Here is an 18226-nt window from a genome sequence, read left to right on the forward strand (position 1 = left end):
TTCTATTTCTGCTTATTTCCTTCACTTAAGTTCATGCTATAATCCCTGGTTTTTTAGTTAAGGATGTAACTTGGACTTCAGTTCCAGCAAAAAAACAAACACACCTGCATTTCATTTCCCACAAAGTTTCTGCCACAACCTGATAATATTTCCTTTGGTACCCCATGCTGTACCCGGACTAGACACATACACAACATCACTGGCATCATACCACCTAATTCTCCTCTGATTAGTGCCTTTTCATTGTCCTTTTCCTTCTCATCATTGCATTACAAAAATCAGAGACTAGTTAATAAAGCACATGAGCTATAAAACCTGATAAGTTGAACCAACAAAAATGACAAAAATTAACAGATATCAGATATTTATCTAATTGCAAACAAAACAAGATTTATTTTTAAATTGAAATATTTAACTTTTATTTAATAGGTATGATTAATAGAGCCGTCTTGATATTATACTTTCACTGAACAAGAATAAAATATAGAGACAAGAAGGCAAACATTGATTGGTAGATGTTGCTTACAGCAGTATGCCATAAAAAACCAAGGTTATTATCATAAAGAAAAATATCTAAGAAATATCATAATGCATTTTTTGTTTATTCTAGATAGAAGTATCGATAATTTTTTGAAATAATACACTCTCAGAATAAAAAATAAATAAATAGTGTAGCCAGTTTGAGGGTGACACCAAATTAAATACGTCTGTTTATAACTAGCCTCTGATAACACGTCATGTTACACAAACGAGAGGAAGCCCGAGAAGCAGTGAACCAACCTTGACACATGAAATGGGCGTGGCAGTTTTCTACTGCAGCCTTCTAATCTCTAAACGGTCACAAACTTCTAATCATAGTCCAGAATAATTGGACAATTGAATGATTTACTTCAGATTCTCTTATGAACAACACAAAACACTATACATTTTTACTATTCTGTGTAGATTTACTCACCAGTGTAACAAAAAGGTGGTAGAATATGAAATAAATGGCTACCAAGGGCGCTACGCTTTCACCTGTTTCCCACATGGTGATTTCCATCACTTCTATCCAGCCCTTATTAGCAAGAATTTGAAACATTGACATGAAAGCCTGCATGAGAAGAAGGAAAAAGGAGAATATAGAAATTAATGTGGTTATAAACGGAGATATCAACAAAGCATGACACCAGTTACCACGGGTAACCATAGCCATTACAGCCATAGTAACAGGTTACTAAGGTATATACGGCAAGTAACCTAGGACAGCCATAGCAACCGGTTACCATAGTAACCATAGTAACAGTTTACAAAGCTAACTACAAATGTTACTATTGACAACCATGTCACAGGTTACTTAAGGTAGTCATAGCAACATATCAAGGTAACCATAGCGACAGCTGGAAAGTTGATGTACACAGGATTAGAGCTGTGGAGGTAAGTATTATTAGTAGTCATTCCTTTGTTGTAATGCCAGGGGTAGCTAAAGTGACGCCTCGTGCTTTCCTAAACATTAAAACACAATCTATAATAAAAGAAACATGTTAAAATACCTCATGCTATTTATATACCTTAAGCAGAATGGATATTAGCAATAGATTTATTTTCATGATTTAATTTTTTCAACAGCTTGGTGAACTACATTTGTTATTTTTCAAAACATTTGTATAGCTGATCAACAAACCCCTTGATGTGTTTGGGTGTTTCAAAAGAAAACAATACATATTCAATATAAATATTGCGGGTTTTTTTCCTGTAAAACTTAATGTTTCACTGGTGAAAATGTAGAGGTATTCTTTGTAATTGTCAAAGAACTAATAAATACAATTTGACTGTACTGTGCCTCGGTACCTAAATATAACCCTGCTTTAACATTTATAGATAGTGTAGGGTGTGGGTGTGACTTCAAATGCTTTTCTAACTGTACTGGTAAATCTTAACAGCTTTAAAACAGGTAACAATTTGACAATTGACAATCAGAATTTCAGTTTATCTCAACAGATTTATTTTGCAGAATATGTTTTCTCATCAATTTTGAATACTCAGTATATAACTCTTCCCTTACACAGAGCTTTAACTCGTGTGTGTAACGTTGTCCCATGCATGCCTACACACGAGCAATCAGACAAAACAGTAATGGCGTCACTGTCAACTTTATCACCATTCTACATGAGTAAGCATACATATTGTTATATATCAACAGCACATTTTTTCGAATTCATTTCAATAAAGCAGAAATACTTCTTTTATTATTTTTTCAGTGAATTCAAAAAGGAATCATGAAAAATATTGTTTGAAGTATGACTGTAAAAAGAAGTGTTTTACTAAATTCAAGTGATTTACAATTGACCGATAGCTAGGTGGAACAAAGAAAGAGACAGATAGTTTTGTTTTGAGTTCAAGAGCGAGATAGATAACTTTGTTTTGAGTTCAGAGTGGCAGAGTTTTTATTTCCAACATTCCATTCCAACCCGTTCTCTAATCTGTACTTAAAAGTACCACTTGTGATTAGGGAAAAAAACAATCAAGCTAGGGTTATTAAGAATCAGAGTATTAAATACTTTCTGATGTTAGTCATAATACTGAGTTAGATGCTAGCACATCATATATACATTACAATAAATGATATTTTTTGCATTGAAAGATTCCCAGTATTCACAAGGTGACATCTGTACTTGAATTTTCAGGTTTAATTGCAGTTTTAACTCATTCACCCTTAAAAAAGTATAATGAACTTTTCCAACCTTTGAATTGGAAGAGTTCAAATGTGTCTTCAGGGGTGAATGAGTTGATTGAACAGGCTTTTTGTAGTCTCAATGTTTTTAATCAGTATGCTATTACAAGGAATGTTGTATACATTTGTACTCATATAATAATTTATCAGACAATTACCATGTTATTCAGTGATTATACTCATGTTATGCTTTTTTTTCTATTTGTGTGTAAAGTTGAATCCATGTAATATAACCTAAACAATGATACTGATAATATATACATCACAGTCTTCAGGAACACATTTTCCACCACGGGGACAATAGATACATGTACACAGGCAAGGTGAAGGCATTTCAGATATTAGAAAATTCTTGATCATGTGATAAAAGATATTTTAAAAAAAATCATTACATATGAGACCAAAGAAATTTGTCAAAGATTTCTAAGAAAAAATTTCTTAAAGATTCATTTCAAGTAAGATGGAAATTATGTGATATTGTATAAAAGGCTCTATGTAAAAAGAAAGCCATGCCAGTGTCTGCAATTATTGATAGAAAGTACAGTGAAACCTGTCTATATTGACCATCAAAATGGGAAAGTGACACCAGGCTTAATACACAGGTGATCTTTATAGACAGGTGATATTAACAGGAATCTCTTCTTTCTTCACAGGTATTTCTAGACAGGTAAACCTTACAGGTATATGATGTTTCTAAACAGGTAAACTTTACAGGTATAGGGTGTTTCTAGACAGGTAAACCTTACAGGTAAAGGGTGTTTCTAGACAGGAAAACTTTACAGGTATATGGTGTTTCTAGACAGTTAAACTTTACAGGTATATGGTGTTTCTAGACAGGTAAACTTTACAGGTATATGGTGTTTCTAGACAGGTAAACTTTACAGGTATATGGTGTTTCTAGACAGATACATTTTATAGGTAATGGTGTTTCTAGAGGTAAACTTTACAGGAACATGGTGTTTTTAGACAGGTAAACTTTACAGGTATAGGGTGTTTGTAGACAGGTAAACCGTACAGGTATAGGGTGTTTCTAGACAGGTAAACTTTACAGGAATAGGGTGTGGACAGACAGGTTTCATTGTACTCATCAATTCTATCAACAATGCAAACAAGTTAATATTGATATGAAAAATGCAAGGTAAGTTTACATATGAATATATAAATTGTTAGAATGACTTCACCAGAATTGATATTAGTTTTTAATTAGAAGAAGTTAGTAATAAATAAAATAGCATGAATTATTATAATATATATAGGAATGCAAGAGTTGTGTCCCTTGTCCCAGGATCTGCAAACAAAACATTCTGTAGTCCAATGGAGGAGTACTCACCAACGATACAAAGAGATGGTACAGACAGATATAAGAAGCAATAAACAGCTGTAAAAAGCCACTGCTGGTGTGTGCCAACACGCCATCGAGAACATCAATCCAGCCCTCCTGGGTCAGGATTTGAAACATGGACATAAGGGACTGCATTGCAGGAGTAAACAAAAGAGGCATTAACAGGGCAATGTCGTAACTTATATTTCATTGTCTCTCCATAAATATAAGAAAAAACAAACTCTAAAGCCTATTTCGTAACTTATATTTCATTGTCTCTCCATAAATATTAGAAAAAAAACCACTCTAAGGCCTTTATTATAATTTTTTCGACGTAAGTACGTCCTTCAATTTCAATTGCACAGCTGCGTCAATGGTATAGCTGATATAGCTGCGTCAATGATAAATTATTATGATGATAAAAATCTGTAATGTCATCTAGATAATAAACAACAAATCATATGAGAAATGAAGCAAGGAGAAAAATATGAAGAATGCTCTTGGAATAAACTATTAAGTGAAGATCTTTAAGAAATTAAGTCAATGTTTATGATGATATTGAATAAATAGGTGGTGTACCCACTAAAAGTCTAATTACACCTGATATTGTCATAGGAAATTGATGTGTATCATGAATTGAAAGTTAAACCTACAGGTCAATCCATGTGTTGAGTCCCCTGTTATCTGGGTATTCAGGTTTTTTTCTTTTTGTTTGTATTACTTTTTATTCAATGAAACCTTGTCGTTTTATGTACTGGGGTAAACAAATCGATACAGCACATTTGTGCCATTTTCTGAATCTGAAATACATTCTCAAGAACAACAGAACAAGCATGATGTTAAAAGTAAGAAAATCTGGATAAAAAACTAGCAGCACAAGGTTTGAACCTTAGCCGAGGCCTTGTTCTGTCACAGGTTGCACACTTTACAGAGGCATTAAAAAAACAATTATCTCAGTTACACTTAGAGTTCTTATGTTCAATATTAATGTAGGTCTCTAATATTCAACACTAACATCTGACCTTCAAAACAAATATACATGACCATATACCTGACATCAAACTATAACATAACGTCCTTGCTTTCCAAACAATAAAAGTCAGTGAGTTTATCATATTTGTTTACCTGTCTATCACAAGAATATTCTCCAATAAGCTAGGGCCTGTTTCTTTATGTGGAACAGTTGGTTTATCTGATTTGAAAAGTTACATTTCCAGGTAAAAAAAACTTGGCAGACCTGCAAATGTTTATGCAAGCCTTAAAAACCTTGACAAGGCTCGCATGAAAGCCGAGTTAGAACACTAGGTCCGACCTTATTTCATAAACGAACATCTCTGGTCTAACCAGTTCAACCGTTTGGATTATGATAAATAAAACAGGCCCTAGTCTTTTGAATAGAAATGATTTCTTTGAAAATAAATCAGGATAAACATTAATCATCAAATAACAGTGATATATGATTATGTTTGCATAAAGACGGTTTTGTTACTTAAAAAAACAAATTGTAAAATTTTGGCTAATTTGTCTCATTTTTACTGAATGCAGAATGTTAGAGTCTTCTGAATGTTGTGTAATTAATAACAAGAACTCCGCAGGAGTGGATGTGTCGCCTGCTCAGCGCTTTTAGCGAGAAAAGCGTTTCGGCCTGAGTTATCGCGCAAACAAGCAAAAAGTACGACAAAAACGATGAACAGCGTTGCTATGTCAAGTGTAATATGCCAAAACGTGGAAAGTTGAAACTTGACAGATAAACATGTAATATAAGTTGAATATTATTGCTTCTAGCATTACAGCACAAAATTTGAAAGAAATTGATTAAAAGAAAAAAAGTTCTTGCATTTACTACACAATGCCCTTATTTGGCTATAAAAGGGGCATAACTCCAACAAAAATGCATGTAAACTTCTGAATCGCTAACTAGTCTGAGCTATATTGGTATGCAATATGTGTACCAAATTTTATTTTAATCAACAAAATGGCATTCAAGTTATCGCATGGAAACCTTGTTTGGGACGATGTAGAGGAAGTTATACCTATATGACGCCTCGCGTTGCAGGCGACACAAATATTGAAAAGGCTCAGTAGAAATATAGAAAAATCACTTAACAATAAAAGACATCTCAATCAACCAATTACAATTGAACAATTACAAAAGTAACTAAATTTGCACTTAATCAAGTCTAGTTACAGCTAGAATAATACAAACCTGAACAAATGTCTCAAAGTTCTTGAAATCTTTGATTGAACAGAAGAGCTGGAGACTGATGCTGGAGGCAATGATGAGGAGACACATGGTGAAGAGGATGAGGCTTCCTAGCTTCTTACCAGGTCCAAATATCTGATACAAAAACCCAGCTATATATCTCAATAGACTCTTATGATGAGAAATTTTAAAGACATATTCAAACTGAGGATAAATAATTACATAGATCTCCGAATTCACTTACAACCTATGTGCACATTGAAAGTTTCATGTACTTCAAATGGACTCTTCCCTATTAATGCATGGCAGAGTCTACTAAAGTAACATAGGGATTAAAGGGTTAATGCCAACAAAATGTATGTTTCAGGCTACATGACTGAAAAAACAGGGTAGGTCGTCTGGATTTATTTGAATTTTTTCTTTATTTATCTTTTGAGGAGGTAAGGGGGGGGGGGGCCGGCAGGGGGGCGGGCTTATTAAAGTAATTACAAAAATCACCAAATTTTGTTATTCAGACCAATTGTATTGATTTGTATTGATATTTTTAGGTTTTTAGATTTCAATAGCAGATTTAAATTTGGTTTTGATGCCTGCCTATGAAATTGAGAGATATTTATTTAACACCGATTGAATTTTCGGCAAGTTTTTATGGGATGTTTGAGTGCGTTGTTCTGGCCAGAGGTAAAAACTAGGTTGGTCGAAGTACCTTTAACATACATTTGTGTTTGGGGGGTGGGGGTGAGTGTGTGGGTGGGGGTGGGGCTTAGTGAAAATGCTCTTATGTTAGTGCACATCGTCAAACTTTAACAGATAAACACACTGATGAATTGATGCATCAACAACATGTGTAGTATGGAAAACAATATACAGAAACTGTAATAAGTGCTCAATTAAACTCGATATTTACAGAATGAAAAGAGCTATTAGAATAATATCACCGCTAAAATATGTACTGGCACATTTAAAGGCTGAATAAAGTACAGTATATAAACTTAATAGCGATGTCATTAAAGTGACACCGATGCTGTTAACTTACCTTAAAACAGAAGTCCTCAAGCATTGGCGAGGCTTTAATCAGACGGACAACTCGTAACACCTACAAATTGAATTCAAAGTTGCTATATTGAGATGCAAAGATGAAAAAATTATAACAAATTTCAGCAATATGAAATCAACTCATTCACCCCTGAAGACACATTTGAATTCTCCCAATTCAAGTGTTGGAATAGTTCATTATAAAATTTCCGGGGTGAATGAGTTAAAAACTCGAAATTCATTTTAATTTTTAGACCAAAATATTTTTAACTTTTGCTTTGTTTCCACACAAAATACACAAATATTCACACCACTCTATTGTATTGTATTGTATTGTTAAACAACTTAAACTATGACCTCATGATAGCATTGGACAATGACCTTGCTTTGACGGTTGATTGTGCAAATGAATTTATCATTCTGGATTTACATGTACAACATACAATAAGTACACATTTTAGCCAATTTTTTGTCACTACTAGTATGAAAATGTATTCAATAGAAATTTTAAATATTAACAGGATTTTTTCATCTGTTGAAAGAGCAAACTTTTGTGTAATTTGTTATTTTCAGACATTTTTCTATTAATAATAACAGGAACAGTGAGCTTGACCGTTAGTTTCTTTCTAAAATGCGAACTAATCCTAAGTCCTCTCATACCTTTGTATAAATATCACAATTTCAAAAATATTAGTCTTCTCGATTCCAAGACAAGGACTGTATCCGTCGTCTACTTATAGTTACAGAGACCTTGACCTAAGATTTTTTTAAAATCAGTATTACACAGTATCACCATGTCAAATTTCAGAAAAGGTAAGTCTTTTGACATCCGTGTAATAATATTCTCCAGAAAAGAAGTGTGGACAGACAGACAGACATTGTGATTGATACAAGGCACCTGAAGTGGAGCCCTAACAACAGGGGTCGACATTAACACTAGTCCTGCACTAGTAGATTTCAGCAAGGACTAGTAAGTCACCTACTCAACTGTTGTTTTTTTTTTTATAAAATATGGTTATGAAATAAGAATATTCCTTTTTGAAATTTAGAAAACTGCTTAAAATAAGATATATTGCATGATAATTGTCAAAGTTTTCCTAAAACTTCACCATATTATTATGGTAGTAGTTATTTTAAGTCTCCTACAGTCGGTTGCTTTTGGTGTTTCGTGCAGAAGATCACAATGTTTCCTTATCAGGAAATCTTGGACTAGTAAATAATCTATTCAACTAAATAAAACTAGTCCTGTGAACTAGCAAGAAAAAAAGTTAGTGTCTAGCCCTGCCTAACAAACATGCAACCCACCTGGAAGTATGTAAACTGTGATCGGTAGAGACTGGGGAAGATATGTAGCATTGTACCAATGGCCAGCAATAACTCAAACTTGTGGAGTGATCGCTTCAGGTATCCCTGTAGGCTCAGACACCAGATCTTGAACATAGCCTCAAACACAAACAGTGCTGTGAACACTACCTGTGAAGTAAATCAACATCCAAACAATTAAACTCACACACGACATAGTGAACACTACCTGTGAAGTAAATCAACATCCAAACAATTAAATTCACACACGACATGGTGAACACTACCTGTGAAGTAATTAAATCAACATCCAAACAATTAAATTCACACACGACATGGTAAACACAACCTGTGAAGTAAATCAACATCGAAACAATTAAACTCACACAAGAAATGGTGAACACTTCCTGTGAAGTAAATCAACATCCAAACAATTAAATTCACACACGACATGGTGAACACTACCTGTGAAGTAAATCAACATCCAAACAATTAAATTCACACACGACATGGTGAACACTACCTGTNACTACGGCTAGACCCTCAACGATATGAGAGAAGCTGAATATGTTAGCTAGACCCTCAACGATATGAGAGAAGCTGAAACATACTGTCGTAAAATACTACATGTATAATATTATTATAAGATTGGGGGTAGAATTCCCCAAGAATTAAATGCCAAAATTAAACTATATGTTTTAAAATTAAGAGTGAGTAGCCCAAACAATTAAAACAAAATCAGGAGACCAACTGAGATGACATTCATATGACAGTTTAAGGGTATAGCAAAACCAAAGCACCAAAGTAATGTTATAGCATACGTATATGGTATTACAATCATATATAAAGTACAGATTATATATATATATTACATGAATAAACAGTACAATTACAGGTGCTGAAGGGGATGGCGGGTGGGAATGCACAACAATCTCCTTCAATGATTCAGAAAACTATGCTGTGGGGGCTCCAAATCCCTAACAGGGCATTCCCTCAGGCAGACGCTGATTGGTCAATCAGCAGCATCCCTCTACTCTCATTAACATACATGCTAATTGGCAACTACATAAATACATACGACCTACATTACAGAAAACAGAAAACATAGGCAGCAAGGCAAACTCATTGTATATAAACTATAGTTTAATATTAAAATATCAAACTATCATTTTATATACAACTAAACACGCAAGAACAGTTTAACCTGTTTATTACTACAGTTATAATACATACAAGCTACAAGTTTGGCGTATCAGGGGCTACTCACTCTATACCAAAACGATTAAACTTACTAATAGGATATTTAAAATTTAAAGAATCTGGACTCTGAGGTGTCCCAGAGTAGCTAGCTACATGATCGAGCAAGACTCCAAAGATACAGAGAAGCAACTAGACCCTGGACGATTCCAGAGAAGCTACTAGACTCTGCGAGCGACCCTGGAGAAGCTGCATGAGAAATGGAATATTCAACGACTACGGCTAGACCCTCAACGATATGAGAGAAGCTGAATATGTTAGCTAGACCCTCAACGATATGAGAGAAGCTGAAACATACTGTCGTAAAATACTACATGTATAATATTATTATAAGATTGGGGGTAGAATTCCCCAAGAATTAAATGCCAAAATTAAACTATATGTTTTAAAATTAAGAGTGAGTAGCCCAAACAATTAAAACAAAATCAGGAGACCAACTGAGATGACATTCATATGACAGTTTAAGGGTATAGCAAAACCAAAGCACCAAAGTAATGTTATAGCATACGTATATGGTATTACAATCATATATAAAGTACAGATTATATATATATATTACATGAATAAACAGTACAATTACAGGTGCTGAAGGGGATGGCGGGTGGGAATGCACAACAATCTCCTTCAATGATTCAGAAAACTATGCTGTGGGGGCTCCAAATCCCTAACAGGGCATTCCCTCAGGCAGACGCTGATTGGTCAATCAGCAGCATCCCTCTACTCTCATTAACATACATGCTAATTGGCAACTACATAAATACATACGACCTACATTACAGAAAACAGAAAACATAGGCAGCAAGGCAAACTCATTGTATATAAACTATAGTTTAATATTAAAATATCAAACTATCATTTTATATACAACTAAACACGCAAGAACAGTTTAACCTGTTTATTACTACAGTTATAATACATACAAGCTACAAGTTTGGCGTATCAGGGGCTACTCACTCTATACCAAAACGATTAAACTTACTAATAGGATATTTAAAATTTAAAGAATCTGGACTCTGAGGTGTCCCAGAGTAGCTAGCTACATGATCGAGCAAGACTCCAAAGATACAGAGAAGCAACTAGACCCTGGACGATTCCAGAGAAGCTACTAGACTCTGCGAGCGACCCTGGAGAAGCTGCATGAGAAATGGAATATTCAACGACTACGGCTAGACCCTCAACGATATGAGAGAAGCTGAATATGTTAGCTAGACCCTCAACGATATGAGAGAAGCTGAAACATACTGTCGTAAAATACTACATGTATAATATTATTATAAGATTGGGGGTAGAATTCCCCAAGAATTAAATGCCAAAATTAAACTATATGTTTTAAAATTAAGAGTGAGTAGCCCAAACAATTAAAACAAAATCAGGAGACCAACTGAGATGACATTCATATGACAGTTTAAGGGTATAGCAAAACCAAAGCACCAAAGTAATGTTATAGCATACGTATATGGTATTACAATCATATATAAAGTACAGATTATATATATATATTACATGAATAAACAGTACAATTACAGGTGCTGAAGGGGATGGCGGGTGGGAATGCACAACAATCTCCTTCAATGATTCAGAAAACTATGCTGTGGGGGCTCCAAATCCCTAACAGGGCATTCCCTCAGGCAGACGCTGATTGGTCAATCAGCAGCATCCCTCTACTCTCATTAACATACATGCTAATTGGCAACTACATAAATACATACGACCTACATTACAGAAAACAGAAAACATAGGCAGCAAGGCAAACTCATTGTATATAAACTATAGTTTAATATTAAAATATCAAACTATCATTTTATATACAACTAAACACGCAAGAACAGTTTAACCTGTTTATTACTACAGTTATAATACATACAAGCTACAAGTTTGGCGTATCAGGGGCTACTCACTCTATACCAAAACGATTAAACTTACTAATAGGATATTTAAAATTTAAAGAATCTGGACTCTGAGGTGTCCCAGAGTAGCTAGCTACATGATCGAGCAAGACTCCAAAGATACAGAGAAGCAACTAGACCCTGGACGATTCCAGAGAAGCTACTAGACTCTGCGAGCGACCCTGGAGAAGCTGCATGAGAAATGGAATATTCAACGACTACGGCTAGACCCTCAACGATATGAGAGAAGCTGAATATGTTAGCTAGACCCTCAACGATATGAGAGAAGCTGAAACATACTGTCGTAAAATACTACATGTATAATATTATTATAAGATTGGGGGTAGAATTCCCCAAGAATTAAATGCCAAAATTAAACTATATGTTTTAAAATTAAGAGTGAGTAGCCCAAACAATTAAAACAAAATCAGGAGACCAACTGAGATGACATTCATATGACAGTTTAAGGGTATAGCAAAACCAAAGCACCAAAGTAATGTTATAGCATACGTATATGGTATTACAATCATATATAAAGTACAGATTATATATATATATTACATGAATAAACAGTACAATTACAGGTGCTGAAGGGGATGGCGGGTGGGAATGCACAACAATCTCCTTCAATGATTCAGAAAACTATGCTGTGGGGGCTCCAAATCCCTAACAGGGCATTCCCTCAGGCAGACGCTGATTGGTCAATCAGCAGCATCCCTCTACTCTCATTAACATACATGCTAATTGGCAACTACATAAATACATACGACCTACATTACAGAAAACAGAAAACATAGGCAGCAAGGCAAACTCATTGTATATAAACTATAGTTTAATATTAAAATATCAAACTATCATTTTATATACAACTAAACACGCAAGAACAGTTTAACCTGTTTATTACTACAGTTATAATACATACAAGCTACAAGTTTGGCGTATCAGGGGCTACTCACTCTATACCAAAACGATTAAACTTACTAATAGGATATTTAAAATTTAAAGAATCTGGACTCTGAGGTGTCCCAGAGTAGCTAGCTACATGATCGAGCAAGACTCCAAAGATACAGAGAAGCAACTAGACCCTGGACGATTCCAGAGAAGCTACTAGACTCTGCGAGCGACCCTGGAGAAGCTGCATGAGAAATGGAATATTCAACGACTACGGCTAGACCCTCAACGATATGAGAGAAGCTGAATATGTTAGCTAGACCCTCAACGATATGAGAGAAGCTGAAACATACTGTCGTAAAATACTACATGTATAATATTATTATAAGATTGGGGGTAGAATTCCCCAAGAATTAAATGCCAAAATTGAACTATATGTTTCAACATAGAGTGAGAGCCCCCAACAATTAAATTCACACACGACATGGTGAACACTACCTGTGAAGTAAATCAACATCCAAACAATTAAATTCACACACGACATGGTGAAATCCAAACAAGAGGCCCAGAGGGCCTGTATCGCTCACCTGGATATCTAAGCAAACATGGCAAAATATTCTCCGTATAATATCCAAGGGAATGGGCCAGACCATGGCATAAGGCCAAACCTTGTAGCATATCTGTATTAGATTGTTCATGCCAAGCAAGTTTATGTATGGTTATGGGTTGGGGATCTCAACTGTTTCCAATCTGTGACTAAGAAACTAGGTCCCTAGGGTTGTGGCCAGACCCCAGGGTCAATTCTAATATCATGACAGCATTTATCTCTTTATGCCCACCATTGTTATATAGTTTTGGTGTGGGGATCTCAACCCTTTCAAAGTTATGACCCAGGGGTTAGGTTTGCAAGGGTGGGGCAGATCCCGAGTCAATTCTAATATCATGACAGCATTTGTCTCTTTATGCCCAACAATTGTATATATATAGTTTTGGGGTGGGGATCTCAACCGTTTAAAAGTGATGACCCAGGGGTTAATTCTCCAAGGGCGGAGCCAGACCCCAGGGCCATCCTGGAAGCATATGTGCATTCTTTTCTTTATACTCAGCAATTGTATATGGTTATAGGGTGGGGATCTCAACCATTTCCAAGTAATAAACTATTTTTGGCCCCACCCCTTCGCAGGGGGATCAGCCCCACTATTTGTACAATTTTGAATCCCCACCTCCCATGAATGCTTCCGACCAAATATGATTTATATCCAGTGCATAGTAGTTCTACAGAAGTCGTTTATAGCAATAAAGCCAAACTGCCACCTTTTGGCCCCGCCTCTCAACCCCCTGGGGGTTGGCCCCACCATTTGTATAATTTTGAATCCCCGCTTCCTAGGTATGCTTCCAGTCAAATATGATTGATATCCATCTTTTGGTTCCGGATCCAGAGAAGTCGCTAAAATAATGTAGCAAAATAGCCCTTTTTGACCCCGCCCATCAGACCTCTAGGGGTCAGCCCCACCATTTGCACAATTTTGAATCCCTGCCTCCCATGAATGCTTCCAACCAAGTATGATCAATATCCATTGCAAAGCTCTACAGAAGAAGTTTTTCATAGCAATTATAGCCAAATTACCCCCGTTGGCCCCACCGCTCAGGCCCCTGGGGGAGGGGTGGTCAGCCGCACCATTTGTACAATTTTGAATCCCCACTACCTAGGGATGCTTCCAGTCAAATTTAGTCAAATTCCAATCAGTGGTTAAGAAGAGCAAGTGGTTTGAAGAAATTGTTGACGCACGGACGACGGACGGACATACAACAGATGCCACGGTACGACATAAGCTCACCTTGGTCCTTCGGACCAGGTTAGCTAACAATTAAATTCACACACGACATGGTGAACACTTCCTTGAAAAGCAAATTAAATTCACAAACATTACGGTGAACATTAACTGAAAAAAAACAAGAGGCCCATGAGGGCCTGTATCACTCACCTGAATATTTAAGTAGTCATAGCAAATATTCTCATTAAATATTATATCGTATTACAAATTTGTCACTCGCAAAGTTTGTCGGCTCCATCTGTTGAAACTACCAGTCAAATATTATTAGATTTTATGCTTTTTGGCCATCGTTCTTCTTCAAAAGTTGTTTGACATATTTTTCCCTGTGACCTTGTAAGTATGTCAATTCATTTTCCTTCTCAAACTTTTATAGCTCTATCCCATGAAGCTACCAGCCAAATCTTATAAATCCATTCCTTTTGGTTCTTCAGAACAAATCCTTTGAAATGTTGTTGACCTCTGTGACATTTAAAGTAGGTTGAGGTCATTTTAATTTGCAAACTTGGTGAGCTCTATCTCAAGAACCCACTAGCCAAATATTATAATTTTATGCCTTTCAATTTTTCAGAAGAAGTTGATTGATGTTTTTGACATATTTGACACCTGTGACCTTGAAGAAGGTCAGTCATTTTCATTCTCAAACTTTGTCGGGCTCTATTTCAGGAAGCCACAAGGCAAATATGAAGGTTCTACAGCGTTTAGTTCCTCAGAAGAAGTCATTTTAAAGAGTTTGACATATTTGACCCCTGTGACCTTAAGCAGGTCAAGGTCATTTTCATTCTCAAACTTTGTCTGGCGTTATCCCAGGAAGCCACCAGCCAAATATACAGGTTATATACCTTTTAGTTCTTCAGTAGAAGTCATTTAAAGAGTTTGACATATTTGACCCCTGTGACCTTGAAAGTAGGTCAAGGTCATTTTCATTCGCAAACTTTGTTGGGCTCCTACCCAGGCATCTTTCAGTCAAATAGCATGGCTCTACGCCTGTCCGTTCCGCAGAAGAAGTCGTTTAAAGGAAAAGTTGATGGACGACGCTGGACGGACGCCGCACCATGACATAAGCTCACTTGCCCTTCGGGCAGGTGAGCTAAAAATCAACATTAAAACATAAAAAACACAAACATTATGGTGAACACTACCTGAAAGGAAAATCAACATTCAAATAAATAAATACACAAATATTATGGTGAACACAGGCAAATGAACTTTTAAATCCAAATATGTGTATTGGACAGATGAATCCTAGTGCGTTAAACCCAATATGAATATCTCATGAAATAAATGTAGGTCTATAACCTGCTATCTGACTAGCAAAAAAGGGGCTACAAACAAATTTTGTAGACAACTGATCCTGACCTCTGCATAGTAGAATCCATCTAGCTTGTTTTCAGGTAAACGAGTCTTGTGATCGAAGGAGAGGCTGGCTTCCGTGATGGCACTGGCAAGGACCAACAATAGGAAGAATGTGTGGAACACATTGGAACACATGATTCTTTGGAACACAGGGGGAGCCATTCCCTGGGCCTTGTTCTCATCTATCATTACCATCTTCCATGTGTTCCCCTCTGTCTGGATCACCTGTAACACATGTTTATTATAATATACTAGGTATTATAAAAAAAATATCTGACAAATAGAATATCATAATAAGCAAACCCACTGTATACATCCTTTTACTATGTATGTTCCTCCCTACATAGACTAACCTGAGAGGAGTCAGAGTCTGGGGCACTCTTTCTTGGCCCCCACATCTGCTGGAACTGCACGCGAATCTCGGCAAACGACTCGATGATCACAGCTATGAAAATGTTCTGCAACCAAACAAACACATAAAATGTATTAGACTGAAGATATTCAAGCTAATTGATTACTGCTATATGTACTTTTTAAACAAACAAAATTACATAATGTGAATAATGTAAATCATATGATGTTTTATTTGGTTAAAAGTCTTCATGATTATTTCGACATTTGAAAAATTTGGAAAAAAACTAGTCATCAACATCTTTCTTACTTTTTTCTTAATCCTAAATACTGTACTTTGAAGCAATGTGTAGTACATTTATAAACTAACTTAAAAGTGTCACACAATTGTTAAATATCCAGGTTTGTTTCTCAGTTAAATTCAAAACCTGTGGAATCCAAGGAGAAGTCTTACTCTCCCTAAACCCAGCCTCAATACTCCAGGGGTAACGCTAATTTCGCTCTCTGTAATTCTTGAATATTTCTTAGCGAAATTGAAGGATTAGTCTGCGACACCTTGTGAACGGGACGAGAGGTTTAGTTTGATCCCTTGATGTACATCAAAACAATCTGTCGGTTGTATAACAGTAAAATCGACTGGCTTTAAAGTTTGGTGTTGCTCCTCTGTAATCTTTTAGGTATCAGCCCGTGATTGGTCATGTTTTTTCACCCGAGTCCTATCAAACAGCTAGCTGTGTGCCTTCAATTTTGCCATGGCACATTCAAAGGGTGCAGAGGCCAAATGTGAGCGTAACCCCTAGAGTATTGAGGATGTCATGTACCCTACCTTTACAAGCCAAGCCATGAGGAATATAAGTGTTGTGAAGTAGACAAAGGCCAGCCAGGATTGTAGACTGTCAGTGGTACGGTACAACAGGAAAACCCATCCCTCCTGGGAGCCTGCTTCATACACCGTGAAAAAACTTGTTGCTGCAGAAGAAAAAAGATATCCAGTTACTTTATATTGGCAGACATCCCTCCTTAAATCAGGCCACCTACATCATGAATACACTCATTGCTGCAGAAAAGAAAAGCATTCCAAAAGCCTAAGCACTCACCTGACTAGTGGTCACCTGATTAGTGATATAAGAAATGACAGTGAAACAGAACAGTACATGTACATTATATTACAAGAAGTTAGAACTGAAATACTATAATTGAAAATATAGCTATTATATAAAAGGTATATATATTAGGTATTTTACAGGTATATATATTAGGTATATTACAGGTATATTATATTAGGTATATTAGGTATATATATTAGGTATATATATATTAAGGGATATTAGGTATATAAATGCTCCAATTTCAAATCACTTTTTTCCCATATTCTTTGCAGACATAAAATACCACATACCAAACTCATCAAAACCATTGAAGCCTCTCTCTCCCCGTTCCAACTGGAGTTCCATACAGGTCATATTAGGTGGGCACTGGTAGCCATACTCAGGCTTGGGAGAGCAGTATGTGTCCGGGATAGCAAGGTCCATGATGGAGACGTTGCTGAAAAAAGTGTTTATTATAACTTGTCATATAAAAATCACCTCAATTTTAATGGGATTTGTATGGAAAAAAAAAGATGCCATACTCTTACTTACAAGTACAAGTGTTTGTGTAAGATGTACAATCAAAACTTTCTCAGCGTAGATTTAACCCCTGAGTATGTTTTCTGTTTTACCAACATTTTGAAACATTTTGTGCTTAAATTCCTTATCTCACAAGCAGACACATGAACATTTTCAGTAATAAGTATCAAATTATTAATTTGGTTAACAGTAGATTTTTTTTCAAATCTGCCTGTTGGCTAGTACTGTAGTATTGTAGATGTGTTTGCTTGATTAGTATTATGGCAAGTAAACTGAATTTTAGATCAGATACTAAACAATCTCAACATGTTGATGATGCTGGGCAAAGTTTAGCACAATACAGCTGCTAAATTTTAAGGAAGTTATGGTGCAAAACAAAAAATTAACAGACATACTCTTGGGGTACATTTGCGTATCCGGTTGAATTGGTTGAACCGGTTGAACCTGTAAA

General features: G+C 35.9%; 1 protein-coding gene across 3 annotated transcripts in view; it reads right to left on the minus strand.

The window, feature by feature from the left end:
* The window catches only part of LOC110451424 (sodium leak channel non-selective protein-like), a 66618-nt gene that overhangs the window by 37295 nt on the left and 11097 nt on the right, over positions 1 to 18226 (minus strand). The window contains exons 6-14 of one of the 3 annotated variants that reach the window (XM_021499432.1): positions 17547 to 17692; positions 16974 to 17116; positions 16150 to 16254; positions 15800 to 16021; positions 8578 to 8745; positions 7274 to 7333; positions 6241 to 6372; positions 4044 to 4184; positions 956 to 1093 (exon numbers count right to left, since the gene is read on the minus strand). In XM_021499432.1, coding sequence (XP_021355107.1) covers positions 956 to 1093; positions 4044 to 4184; positions 6241 to 6372; positions 7274 to 7333; positions 8578 to 8745; positions 15800 to 16021; positions 16150 to 16254; positions 16974 to 17116; positions 17547 to 17692 — 1255 coding nt within the window. The remainder of the gene's footprint in view (positions 1 to 955; positions 1094 to 4043; positions 4185 to 6240; positions 6373 to 7273; positions 7334 to 8577; positions 8746 to 15799; positions 16022 to 16149; positions 16255 to 16973; positions 17117 to 17546; positions 17693 to 18226) is intronic. The other 2 variants (XM_021499434.1, XM_021499433.1) reach the window with 2 other exon arrangements.

Source organism: Mizuhopecten yessoensis, unplaced genomic scaffold, assembly GCF_002113885.1.
Source record: "Mizuhopecten yessoensis strain PY_sf001 unplaced genomic scaffold, ASM211388v2 scaffold6015, whole genome shotgun sequence".
Classification (NCBI taxonomy): domain Eukaryota; kingdom Metazoa; phylum Mollusca; class Bivalvia; order Pectinida; family Pectinidae; genus Mizuhopecten; species Mizuhopecten yessoensis.